Genomic DNA, 13,372 nt, shown 5'->3' on the forward strand with positions numbered 1-13,372 from the left:
CCCATCATAATTCCAGAGTAACAAGGCAAAGCCTGAGCTCCACCCCAACAGTTCTCCTATCTGAAATCTGCATGAAGTGAGCTGAGTCTTTAAGAAGTCCATTATTAGGAGCAGATTTATTTAACATGCTGGGGCTTCGCTCCTTTCAGTGCAAAGCACAATACTACAGAGTGAACAAAAGAGCAGGCACACAAGATTCCTGAGCTTTATTATTCACTAGCTGTTATGGGCAACTGCTCCCTAAAACATCGTGCTGACACCCTGGCTCCTGGCCACAGAAAGTGGACTGAGCAGTCCTGTTTGCTGAGCATCCCTGCCTCCTTCAGCAGAAGTGCTGGTTATCTTGCCAGCTCCTCTAAGAGTGTTCTTCAAGTGAATGCCTCTCCCTTTCTCATCAGCTGGTAATAAGGGGGAATGTTTCCAAAATGTCTCTAAAGAACACAAAACATCAGGTCTCCAGTTCTTCACTTCTTCCTTTGTATTCCTGCTTTCCTCTCCAGTGGTACCTAAGGTTGAGGTTAGCAAGTTGTCTGGAGGTGGGGAAAGAGCTCTAACAGTGCTGTGTAGAGAGAAAAAGTAAAAGGGGAAAAAAAAATTCCTTAAAGAATCTTTTTTAATGGGGAATGTAGTGAAAGCAATTCCTATAGGACATGACTAAGTCTCTTTAATCTTCGCTCTTCTAAAGAGGGACTTTGCAGTTCAGCATTGGCACCATGCAACATCTTTGTTGCATTTATCCTCCTGGGTCAGTCTCTGTGCCTTCCAGCTGGGCTGCACATGCTCAGCCTTTACCACAGCCCTTGTTCAGGAGCTTGGAAAATGTCAGTGTGCCTGTTAGAGCAGCAAGCCATCAGTTTAGGTGGATCAGCCATGGACAACTGCAGGTTCCACAGGTCTCCATCATGCTGCCATCATGTTCAGTCAAAGATGGAATGAAGCTCACTGACACTGTCTCCCCAAGGTTAGAGCCTCCCCTCTGAAGGACAGACCTTCCCCAATAATCACTGCCCCATGGCACCATGACCAAGTCTTTCTCTTGCCCCTATTGCTAGTTTTCGGCTGCCCTGTGCCCTGAGGCATGGAATGAAGCTCACTGACACTGTCTCCCCAAGGTTAGAGCCTCCCCTCTGAAGGACAGACCTTCCCCAATAATCACTGCCCCATGGCACCATGACCAAGTCTTTCTCTTGCCCCTATTGCTAGTTTTCGGCTGCCCTGGGCCCTGAGGCATTTCTGAACTCTGCAACCCAGCAAACTGCCCTTAGCCCTTTGCATTGCGTGATGTGCATCTGCTTCTAGCACAACCCTTTAAGGTGGCAGGGAGATTAGTTTAAATGTTACACCCACTGCTTCCTCCAAATTCAGGCTGGAGCATGAGCCAAGTGTTTTTCCCTGCACACAGGTGGTGTTGATTGCATAAAAAGCTGGTTTGGCATGACAGTACAGGACCATAAAATGGCAATTTTTTGGCTTCTCCTCTCTGTGCTTTGTGTTCATATATTTTATTAGGGGAATAAAGTAGAAAGGGTGGGAAAAGTAGTTACCTGTGTAGAGTCATTATCAGGAAGGCTGAATGGATTAAGGCAATGCACATGTGGCTGTCATAGCAAACTGAACACTAGCCTTTCTGAACTGCAGCCCCTTAAGCAGGTCATGACCGTGGGGCTTGTTTGTTGGCTCGTTATGGAATATGATGGACACCCTGTCAATGTGTATTAACTGCAGATTGGGCTGGCTCTCCCTTTCTGGTCTCACCTTCAGACCTTTGCTTCAGCCAGAAGGTTTTCCTTGTGCCCTCGTAGGAATCTATGCTGTCATGACTTCCCAGGAAGGTTCGTGGATACATAGCCCTTCTGGTGCTGTTCTCCTTACACCAGTCTCTGCCACCATGGCCTGGAAGGGGCAAAAGCAAAGAGTGCAGACCCTGACTCTCTGTCACATTACTGAAAAGCCCTAAAATCTGCTGAGCTGCTGGGCACTCTCCTAAACAGAAACTGCATGAAACAAAGCAAACTGTTCCTTGTTCCAGTCTGCACCGAACCAGGTGGTCTTCTCAGGCCCCAGTTCCAGTCCCAAGTTATACTGAATACCAAGGGAAGGTGCACCATGGAGTGTGAAAGGCTGCATCACTGTCCATCTAAATTACCATGCAAATAGGATTTAAGGGTATTGATGCTGGTGTCTCCATAAAGGAATTTGCATTAGATGCCTCCTAAAGCTAGACTGGCTTTTTGTTAGGATTTTATGTAACTTCACTCACCAAATAACCTGAGTTTAAGCAAGTTTTTCCTTAAACTGGATGTTAATTTTTTCCCTTTAATGTAAGCTAGCTTTGAACTCCAGTGTCTCAGCACTCAACTCTGTCTCTCCAGTCTTGATGCTCCCCATTTCCAGATAATCTGTGTGAGAAGAAACATCCTCCTAGTGTTGAGAAAGGTCTATAGGTAGCATGGGCTAGTCTGATTTTCTGGTAGTTGTAAGTAAACTTTGGTCTGAAAGGAGGGTGATGTCCATGTGACCACCCCAAAGGCTCATTTGCTGTCTTACTGGGTGTTACCTTGAAGTCAGCCCTTGGAAGAGCCCCTGGTTCATATCTGACACTGCTGCATGTCTGCCCCCAACATGTATGCTGGGCCATTGGGTGTGCCATGCAGTTCTGGCTGTCTTGCCTGCAGATGCCTTCTGACTGCAAAAGCAGGTGACCCAGCCTGCTGCATGGACTTTGGACAGGATTTCAGGATGCTCCCCCATGGACAGGATGGATTCAGGTGCTTCTGGTTTGTCTCTCTAGCTCCTCTTGCAAAAGGAGGCACCCACTCTGCTCATCTGTGATGCTGGGCAGAATAGTTTCCTCTCCATGCAGTGTCTGTCCTCGGGCTGGCCTGCAAGGTGTACAACAGCAGGCAGGAGGCTTGAAAAGTACAGTGCCCTGTGTGTGACTCAACAGAAACATGAAGGTACTTTTGAAGAAAGGAAGAGCCCAGCTGGGCACCAGATGGAGTGACAGGGAAATAAAAACAAGCAGTAACTAGAAAGGTTGCCAAGTGCTGTCTTGGCCTAGGGCAGATCCCAGTTGTCCAAATTAATCTATCTGAGTGCAGTGCTGGTACTAGCAGGGAGCAAAGCTGGCTTTCAGATGCACACAGCAGAAACACCGTGTCCCCAGGCTGGCACCACAGCCAAACACCACAGCAGAGAGTCTGCTGGACTGCTGGAGCACAGAAATCTGGGGTCCCTGGCTGCTGTTAGCACGTGGTACCCATCTGCTCTAACCTCAGGCCAGTTACATTCCCTCGATTTCCACTTCCTTCATGTCGGCAAGTGTGTGATGGGCACCACTGATAGAACAGCTCTGTAAGCAAGGTGCAAAAAGCATGAGATAGAAATTTTATAGAGATTTTCAAAGTACTACTCTGCTTCCCCTCTGTTTGCCAGCTTCTGCTGTTGCTTGCATGTGCCAGAAGGCTACAGGGTGGAGGTTAGGAGAGAGATTAAACAGCTTTAGGGGAAGATGTTTGGCAAGGATGTGTTTCCCAATTATTTGGCAGCTTTCTCTTGCACAGCCGGATTCTCAGTCTGCAGCTGCCACAGGGAACATGTCAGGTTTGGCAGCCAACAGCACCATCCCCTGCTAGTAGAATCAAGGAATTTAGGAGTGTGACTGGAATAGCAAGTGCTGATGGGGTGGAAGAGAGCACCAAAGGGCTCATTTTGGGATATTGGCAGTTTCATGCTCTTACTTTTACCATCCACGTAATTATCTGAGGGTATAAATTGGCAGGTTTGCCTGAACTTTTTTGTTCCATTGTCCCTTCAAGTTCACATGGGATGAAATTTTATAGAATGAAATAGGCTTTGTCACCTGGCTGCTGCTTGGCTCAGCAAGCACAGACTGCATGTTCAGAGGGGACATCTGCATAGATGGGCAGTGCCACAGGGCAAGCTGGGATAGGCTGAACCTAAGGCATGGGAAGGTCTTCATTTTAAGGTGCTTTTCACCTTGAGGACATTGCATCCTTGACACTTCCTTTCAGAGCTTTCCTGTGAGAAGGATTGCTCCAAACCTCAAACCACAGCTCACCAGACAAACCCACTTCTGTTACAGTGGCACACAAACCCTGAAGCAGAAGGGTCAACAATGTAGTGTAGTAAAAGAGGTGGTGACCTGGCATTACCTACAGAATATGCCAGTGGGGCATATTTTGACTCTCTGTATTATGCCTCCAAAAAAATTACAGCTACATCCCCTCCTTTGCCCCTCATGACATTGTTGGCAGTCCCAGGACCACAGGAGCTAAATGCTGCCTGGCTGAGCAGTGATTGGACAGCTTGCTGGGGAGGCAAAGGTTGGGGATTAGTTGAGATTACATGGAGCAGAGCACTGTGGCCCACACAACCGTGCAGCAACCCACCTTGCAGAGCAGCATGGACACCAGCAGGACAGGCTGCAGCTTTCCCTGGTGCCTGTGGAGAACTGCACTTCCCATTGCTTCCCAGACCCATTTACCACTGCTTGTGGCTCCCAGCCTTTCCATATCTCTATAAAGATTTTTCTGCTGGAAGGAGCCTGCCTTGCTGGTTGTGCCTGGTCTGTGGAGACATTTCCATAGCAACAAATAGTGATACAGTCAGTGGGATCAGGGAGTGGAAGGTACAAAAGAAGCTTCATTAAAATGAGACCATCTCAGTCATGTTACTGGAAACTGGCACAGTAGGCACCAGGAAAAGAAAAGGCCACTGAAAGGCCATGCTGAGATAAGTCCTATCACCTGCTGAGATTATTACCCTCCTGGAGCAGCATTTCTCCCCTAGCTGCCCATCTAGCTGCCCCAGGTGAGCTCACATGGAAGCCCTGCTCTCCACCCAGGCTGCTGTCTTGCTTCTGCACCTCAAAAAGCTGCAACTCCATTTGTTACCCACCTTCCTTAAGCCTGGGTGATTTGGGAGACACAAAGTTTGTTGACCCATGCAGAGAGCTGGAAAAACTTCAGCAAGCTGTCTTCACAAAAGCCCTTCTGATTTGTGTCACCTTGATCTCTACCTCCTTCTTTGCTCAGTTTCTTTGCAAGGAAAAGCTGGGGTAGCATCTGGGTTCAGCCTGTGTCCTGAGACAAATCCAAGGCAAGTGGCAGACCAGCAGGGTATCTAACAGCCACAGTGGTGGGGGGACTAGAAAGCAGGCTGGGATGTCTCTTCACCTGCCTGAAGGCTGTGGGGCTGAGAGTTCACCAGGCTAGTGGAAAACCTATGTGTGATGCAGCCAGCCAAGCTGACCACCTTCACCCCCCTGAGCTCTGCCTTGTGGGAGGTCTGGGACCCAAGCACCAGGTCCCATGCCTGCCAGCCCGTGGGCTCCTGGCACGGGATGGAGACCTGCAGCAGAGGCATGGGTGGGATGCCTGTCAGCTGTGCTCTTGCTACACTGAACAGCACACTGCTAGGGCTGCAGCTCTGCTGGGAGCAAGACTCTTGCAGAGGATGAAGGTTTTGCAGGGGAGAAAATTCAGAATTTTAATTTCCCCCTTTTTTGCACGTTTTTAGCCATTTTTACTCCTTCCACAGTGGTTATTGAACCTGCAGTTCAATAAAGGCAATGGACCACCACTAAATAGTTGTCTGAAATGAGGTGCCACTAGCATGCAGAGCTGGTTGTGCCTAACATGGGGCTCCCAGAGCTCAAGGTACATCCTGTGGCTGAGTCACCCTGTGCACTGCAGAGGGGCTGGGGCTGGGGTGGGAGTGTCAGTGCTGACCACCATGCCAAGCAGCCACAGCTTCCCAGACTGAGGAAGAATCAGGCCACAAACTGGGGGAAGGAGCAGCAATGGCAGAAGAATAGCTAGTTGTCACAGGTAATCTTTGGTATCCGTGTCCAGTGGTTAGTTCTAGAATTGCAAGCTTTGTTATATTGCACACGTCCTCCTTCCACTCCTCTTTTTCTCAAAGCAGCCATGTCTTTCCTTCCTGGCTCCATGCACTAATGATGAGCACCAGAGGCAGTTGCACCAAAGTGACTCTCAGCCCAGTTCTGCATCTGTCTCTCCCACCCAAACCCAAGGCAGCCAGGAGAGCTCTTGGCCATCACAAGTCTAGTAACTCCATTTGGGTTTCTTTCCTCTGCACACACTCTAGCAGGGCAGTACAGGAGGCTCTGATCATGTCCCAAGAACCTTCTTTGCCCCCTGGCAGCACCTTGCAGACATGCACCTTACTGGGAATGAGCTGGGTCAATGCTGGTGAGATCTGGTGCTGCTCATCTTGCATGGGTGGCAGCTGATGGGGATCCACAGGGGGAAGCTGGCAGGAAGTGGCTACTGTCCCTTTTTATTTCTTTTTTGGAGGGAGAGGGGGATATTTTTGGCATTATGAGTATTGTCCACCTTCCAGTGGCCAAGTTCTGGGCTGCATTAATAATTGGGGTTAATTGGCTGTCAGGGCAGGTATGGAGCTTTGCATCAACTTTAATAGCAAATGCAGTTGCTGTATCCAGAGCCTGGACACAGGCTGGGTTTCTCCCAAGCTGGCAAAGTGCTTTTCAGCAGGCTCCAGATACATGTTTCTGGCAGTCAGGGAAACAGCAGTCCTCCAAGTCCAGATCAAATCTATGCTTCCATCTCATGTCTTTAGCTTGGAAAAAGCTCAACCCAAGCAAATGCTTCCGAGGTCTCCTTTCCCCATGTGGTGCCAGGCACCCCAGGGGAGGAGGTGGCAGGAGGCATTTGGGGGTCACCAAAAGGGAGATCCTTTTCGGATGTATTTAATGGAAATACCTTTCAGGAAGAGAGAACTCCCAACTTTTGCATTAATCTCAGAGCAGGAGATGAATTTCCAGCTGCCCTTGCATATAGTGAAACATAGCTGAAACAGCCAAATGCAAAGTAGAGTTAAATGTAGGGTTTGACCTGAATAACCTTTTAATTAGGAAGATAAATTTGTTGTAGCTTGACCTTAGTCCATGTTAGGAACCTGCTAATCATTTGACATGCAGAGTGTATTAATGCTGCACTTAACTTGGCCATTGGTTTTATTATCTGGCTTTGGGAGTTTTTTCACTCCTGAAGCATCAATCTGCATCTTGTATGGGTTTTTTTTTCTTTCTTTTTCCTGTTAAGAACATGTAGCACACTGTTGTACTTCTGTTCCTGTCCACGTAGAGTATTGCCTTAAACAGATCAGTTGTGTTGTGGTTTGTTTTGGGTTTTCTTTTTTTCTACCATCAGTTTTATGCATTAATTTATTTTAAAAGGTGGGGTTTTTTTTCAAAAACATGAAATATGTATAATATTTTTTTTTAACATTTCCATTGCAGTATTTATCATTGTTACTGGTTGTGTGTAGTGTAACAAAATTAATGATATTAAAAAGCATACATATGAAAACCAGCCTGGCAGCCTTTTTCCTTGGAGCAAACTGGGGTGAGAGGGTACAACCTGCAGCATCTCCTCTGAGCCCCCAGCAACTGCAGATACTGAAATCAAGGGGTGCCAGCCTTCACACCCTGGTCAGTACCAGCCTGACTGGGCACAGCAGAAGTGGCTGGGCTGGAAATGTGCTGTACAGCACAGGTAAACCCCCCGGGGCCAGCCAGCAAACAGGCAGAATTCAGGAAACCCTTCTCCCCAGGGAAGCTGGAAGATGTCTCAGGCTGGACTGGGCCCCTGCCTCTGGCCTGTGACAGCAGGAGAAAGAAGTGCTGCACCAGGACAACACTGATGGGTGAAATAACCTTTCCTCTAGCCTTGCAGCTATTTCTGCCCCTCAAAGCCATTGGCACAAGAGCCAAGTACTGATTTTAGAATCCAAGGCCAGCTCCTGGAAACCCAGGGACTGCCAGGGACAGGGGACAACCCTGGGGGTGTTAGTGGCTCTTGCTGGCACTGGTCTGGTGCAGAATTTAGTCTTTCCCCAGCTGAGAGGCTTGGACTCTCTGTATAAAAGCTGATTTTAAAAATTGATTTATCCTGGTCTGGCTCCCTGGGATGCACCAAGGCCACAGAGCTGAGGTGGGGGTATAGACACCTCAGTGCCCACACTTCCCTCCCCACCTCCCACTACCTCCCAGGAGAAATGAGGGATGGAGACCCAAAGCCTGGCTCAGCAGAGACCAGCAGGACGTGAAAATCAAGGGCAGCTTTTCTTCTTCTTTTCATCTCTAACAGCACAAGAACCAAGTTTGCCTGGACGCATTTGGGTGCCTCAGGCTGCCCAGCCCCACTGTCACCCACAGCAGACAGAGCAAGGCTTCTGCAGCCCTTCAGTGGGGTGGGTTGTCATGCACCCTGCCAAGGTGGGCATGAGTCTTCACTGATCCTCCAAAAGCACAGCAGAGGTGCCAGAGCCAAGAGCAGAGCAAGGCTCTGAATTGGCCCTGTGTGACAAGCCAGGCCAGAGCAGGGTTCCTGCAGGTGCAGGGATTTCTGCTCAACATTCCAGCTTGGGAAAAAGCAAACCCAGTTCATGCAGATCCTTCCCTGGCATAGCCCAGCTGCCTCTCTCCACTGAGATGGACGAGGATCACTCACTCTGACTGCAGAGCCCCTCACCCAGGACAGAAGAGCAAACAAGTCACACAGGATCACCTATATCCAGCTTTTTTAATTAAAAAGGGGAGACAGAGCAGGCAATAATTCCCCTGGCTACCCCAGCAGACTGTGACAGCAATGTTTGGTGCTGTGCACTGATGTGGTGCGGTGCTGCAGGGTTTCCAAGGAAATACAAGACAGAGGGTCTGGAGAAGCCACAATCACTGCTCCTGCACCTCCCCAGATAAAAGTACCTTCACCAGGACCAGCTGAAACTGTTTCCTACCACTGTTAAGGTAATTGCCTGCAGGAGGGCAGGAAGCTGGGAACCAGGACAAAGCCAGGAGGGTGCAGCCTGTGGAGGGATGCAGGCAGCAATTGCTCTGCCCTCTGTTAGAACCACAGTGTAACTATGGGAGTGCCAGAAAGCCACCAAACCCCCCTGCTCCCACACTGTGACCTCACCCAATGACATAAGCATCACCTTGGGCTGGCAGAGCAGTAGCAACAGCCCTGTTCCCTTTTCCTGTCTGGGCTGCAAGCATTTTTTTTTAACATTTCCATTGCAGTATTTATCATTGTTACTGGTTGTGTGTAGTGTAACAAAATTAATGATATTAAAAAGCATACATATGAAAACCAGCCTGGCAGCCTTTTTCCTTGGAGCAAACTGGGGTGAGAGGGTACAACCTGCAGCATCTCCTCTGAGCCCCCAGCAACTGCAGATACTGAAATCAAGGGGTGCCAGCCTTCACACCCTGGTCAGTACCAGCCTGACTGGGCACAGCAGAAGTGGCTGGTATGGAAATGTGCTGTACAGCACAGGTAAACCCCCCGGGGCCAGCCAGCAAACAGGCAGAATTCAGGAAACCCTTCTCCCCAGGGAAGCTGGAAGATGTCTCAGGCTGGACTGGGCCCCTGCCTCTGGCCTGTGACAGCAGGAGAAAGAAGTGCTGCACCAGGACAACACTGATGGGTGAAATAACCTTTCCTCTAGCCTTGCAGCTATTTCTGCCCCTCAAAGCCATTGGCACAAGAGCCAAGTACTGATTTTAGAATCCAAGGCCAGCTCCTGGAAACCCAGGGACTGCCAGGGACAGGGGACAACCCTGGGGGTGTTAGTGGCTCTTGCTGGCACTGGTCTGGTGCAGAATTTAGTCTTTCCCCAGCTGAGAGGCTTGGACTCTCTGTATAAAAGCTGATTTTAAAAATTGATTTATCCTGGTCTGGCTCCCTGGGATGCACCAAGGCCACAGAGCTGAGGTGGGGGTATAGACACCTCAGTGCCCACACTTCCCTCCCCACCTCCCACTACCTCCCAGGAGAAATGAGGGATGGAGACCCAAAGCCTGGCTCAGCAGAGACCAGCAGGACGTGAAAATCAAGGGCAGCTTTTCTTCTTCTTTTCATCTCTAACAGCACAAGAACCAAGTTTGCCTGGACGCATTTGGGTGCCTCAGGCTGCCCAGCCCCACTGTCACCCACAGCAGACAGAGCAAGGCTTCTGCAGCCCTTCAGTGGGGTGGGTTGTCATGCACCCTGCCAAGGTGGGCATGAGTCTTCACTGATCCTCCAAAAGCACAGCAGAGGTGCCAGAGCCAAGAGCAGAGCAAGGCTCTGAATTGGCCCTGTGTGACAAGCCAGGCCAGAGCAGGGTTCCTGCAGGTGCAGGGATTTCTGCTCAACATTCCAGCTTGGGAAAAAGCAAACCCAGTTCATGCAGATCCTTCCCTGGCATAGCCCAGCTGCCTCTCTCCACTGAGATGGACGAGGATCACTCACTCTGACTGCAGAGCCCCTCACCCAGGACAGAAGAGCAAACAAGTCACACAGGATCACCTATATCCAGCTTTTTTAATTAAAAAGGGGAGACAGAGCAGGCAATAATTCCCCTGGCTACCCCAGCAGACTGTGACAGCAATGTTTGGTGCTGTGCACTGATGTGGTGCGGTGCTGCAGGGTTTCCAAGGAAATACAAGACAGAGGGTCTGGAGAAGCCACAATCACTGCTCCTGCACCTCCCCAGATAAAAGTACCTTCACCAGGACCAGCTGAAACTGTTTCCTACCACTGTTAAGGTAATTGCCTGCAGGAGGGCAGGAAGCTGGGAACCAGGACAAAGCCAGGAGGGTGCAGCCTGTGGAGGGATGCAGGCAGCAATTGCTCTGCCCTCTGTTAGAACCACAGTGTAACTATGGGAGTGCCAGAAAGCCACCAAACCCCCCTGCTCCCACACTGTGACCTCACCCAATGACATAAGCATCACCTTGGGCTGGCAGAGCAGTAGCAACAGCCCTGTTCCCTTTTCCTGTCTGGGCTGCAAGCCCCACGCTGTGCTGCTTATCCAGTGGGGCACTCCCCGGGACACTCTGGTACCCCAAGCACTCCTGTCCCAGAGGGCTACAGCACCATGTTCCTTCCCTGCCAAAAACACAAGACCCCTGTCAGCACCTACACGGACTCGTACCGCCCGCCATGCACCGTCCGAAAGACCATCAAAGACGCTGTCGTTATGCAGCCGAGAGGACTCGAGTTACTGACAAAGGTAAATAAATGCAGCAGGGGGAGGAAGCCTCAGTGTTTCTACCCCTACCCAGGTGCTCAGTGCTGGGCAAGGAGGGTGGCATGGGGACTGACAGGGTGTGTCTCGCTGCGTATGTGTAAGTTCTCGTCCCCTGGAGCTGCACCCTGCAGGGCTCTCAGGCTCTTAGGGCTGGCAGTCACCAGCACAAGCTGTGTCAAGCCCCATCCATCAGTAGGTTTCAGAGTGCACAAGGGGCAGGATCTGCTGAGGAAGGAGAAACTGAGGCAGGGCTCAGCCCAGGGCTGGTGTGGGACATGGTGTCCCATGGAGGGGCAGGTTGGGTGGCTCTGAGAGCTGCCTCAACACACAGCCTGCAGCCTCAGCTTAGTTCTGACTGGGGGACCTTCCATGCCAGAGGGACCATGTGAAGGACCAGGGGGAGATCTGAGTACTGAAAAACCCCTCCCAGCCCTAGTCCTGGAGGAGGAAGGAGTCCTGAGCCATGGCCTCACTGTGGGTGAGGGGAGGGGTCTGTGGGACAAGCAGCTTTCCCCACATGAGCTAGGAAATGTGCCGGCTCCAACACAAAGCATGCTGCAAACTGGTTCTTCTCTTGCAGCCTCATTACCGTGTGCATTATAATGAGGGAGCCAGCAGAGGGCACGGAGATCGATATCCCCACTTTGCAAGGACATAAACGGCTCATACAAATAGGGCACCCATCTGCCCAGCAAGACTCCAGCCCTCTTGGGCTTTGTTATCTGTAGGACATTGTTTTGGTCCTGTAACTCCCTTCCCAATGCCTGCTGGCCCCACAACTGGTTACCCCACTGCCCGTCTCCTACTCTGCCAGGTACCCAGATGCTGATGAACACCCTGAGTGACAGAAGCTAATGACACTCAGCCATTCTCTGTCCCTTGGTTTCAGGGGGAGAGGGGATTCAGGGGGCGGGGGAGGGGTGGAATCCCAGTGCTGCTAGGACCCCCATGCCCACACACTGTGAAAGGGGGGGTTTGGTGCTCAGATCTCCAGATGCATCTCCAGCATTAGACCATGCCTGGTAATCAGCTTCACTATGTGCCCCGATGACCAGGAGGGCAGGCAGTGCTGCATGGCCTGCTTGTCCCTCCTCACTCCCTGGTGTTTGTAGGGATTATGGTCACCACCAAAGCAAAACAAAGCCAGCCAAGACAAGCCTCAGGAGCTGATTAAGAGAATGCTGCAGGAGTACTACAAGAACACCATCCACACCGTCTGCTACCCTGAGACGCCATGGCCGACCATGTCCAAAGGTACTGCTGAGGTCCCCCATCTGTCCCCCTGTGTCACGCAGGGCACATCCCCACGGGGACAGCAGCTCTGTTCATCCGCCCTTTTGCATCCTGCTTCCTCCCCACTGTGGCAAAGGGACCTTCCCCTGGCATCTGCATCTGTGGCTTTGCCACGGCTGCTCACCTCTACGCTCACAGCGACAAGTCCCAGGATGTCCACAGGTCCCCAGGGTTCTCTCCCCTAGTGGCCTCTAAATACCACCTGGTGGTAAATGCTGTCTGGGGAACACTCTCCTGGCACCCTGTAGCCCCCCAAGGACAAAGGCTGCAAGGGCAGGGATGAGCGACTGAAGAGCTGGATGAAAGTGGTGGGTGTCACCTCCATCACAGGAAACCCGGGAGCAGCATCTCTGACACTACCCCTGACCCCGTATTTCAGGGAGAGAGGGAACAGTCAGGACTCTCTCTGGCTGTCCCCCCGGGTGCCCAACTCCACAGGACAGCCCTGCCTGTTGCTTTTGCATTGCAGAGAAGTACAAGCCAGTTTTTGTCAATCAGAACAACTACATCACCTGGAGAACAGGTCCTTACAACAGCGCAGCCTGGAGTAAGCACTCCTGTTACCTCCCATTCCTGCCCAAGGTAGAGTGCAGACCCCCTGGTCCCCCCAGCCTGCAGCCACCTCAGGTGCCAGTGGCACCTTGGGCTCTGCAGCAAATGGGTGGCAATCCTGCAAGGGCTGCCATCATTCCTTACAGGAGGCAAGGATGGAGACCTTCCTGCACAGCATTCCTGTGCTGTACCCCCCGAAACCCACCTGCCTCAATCAATGTGGTAACTAGCCTCGCCCTGTCCCTGTACTCCAGCTGTAGCTGTGCCTGTGCCGTGCTGGCATCCACCCGGGTGACAGGCTGGCTGCTCCTTCCCACCCTTCCCTTTCTCCATCTATTCCTTGGCTTGCAGAGAGGGAGGCGATGATAGACATCCTGCACAGGCTGTCACGGTACTCGCCGCCGTGCCTGCAGCCTCTCTACACAGTGACAGGGGAGGGAAC

The 13,372-nt window shown here is 51.2% G+C and overlaps 1 protein-coding gene across 1 annotated transcript in view; it reads left to right on the forward strand.

Moving 5' to 3' along the window:
* The first annotated feature begins 10,932 nt into the window (after window positions 1–10,932).
* Window positions 10,933–13,372, forward strand: part of LOC104385367 (chromosome unknown open reading frame, human C9orf24) — a 2,979-nt gene continuing 539 nt past the window's right edge. Inside the window, exons 1-5 of the mRNA XM_009993808.1 lie at window positions 10,933–11,067; window positions 12,198–12,339; window positions 12,848–12,960; window positions 13,077–13,152; window positions 13,282–13,355. Coding sequence (XP_009992110.1) covers window positions 10,933–11,067; window positions 12,198–12,339; window positions 12,848–12,960; window positions 13,077–13,152; window positions 13,282–13,355 — 540 coding nt within the window. The remainder of the gene's footprint in view (window positions 11,068–12,197; window positions 12,340–12,847; window positions 12,961–13,076; window positions 13,153–13,281; window positions 13,356–13,372) is intronic.

This window comes from Chaetura pelagica, unplaced genomic scaffold, assembly GCF_000747805.2.
Source record: "Chaetura pelagica isolate M959 unplaced genomic scaffold, ChaPel_1.0 scaffold283, whole genome shotgun sequence".
Classification (NCBI taxonomy): domain Eukaryota; kingdom Metazoa; phylum Chordata; class Aves; order Apodiformes; family Apodidae; genus Chaetura; species Chaetura pelagica.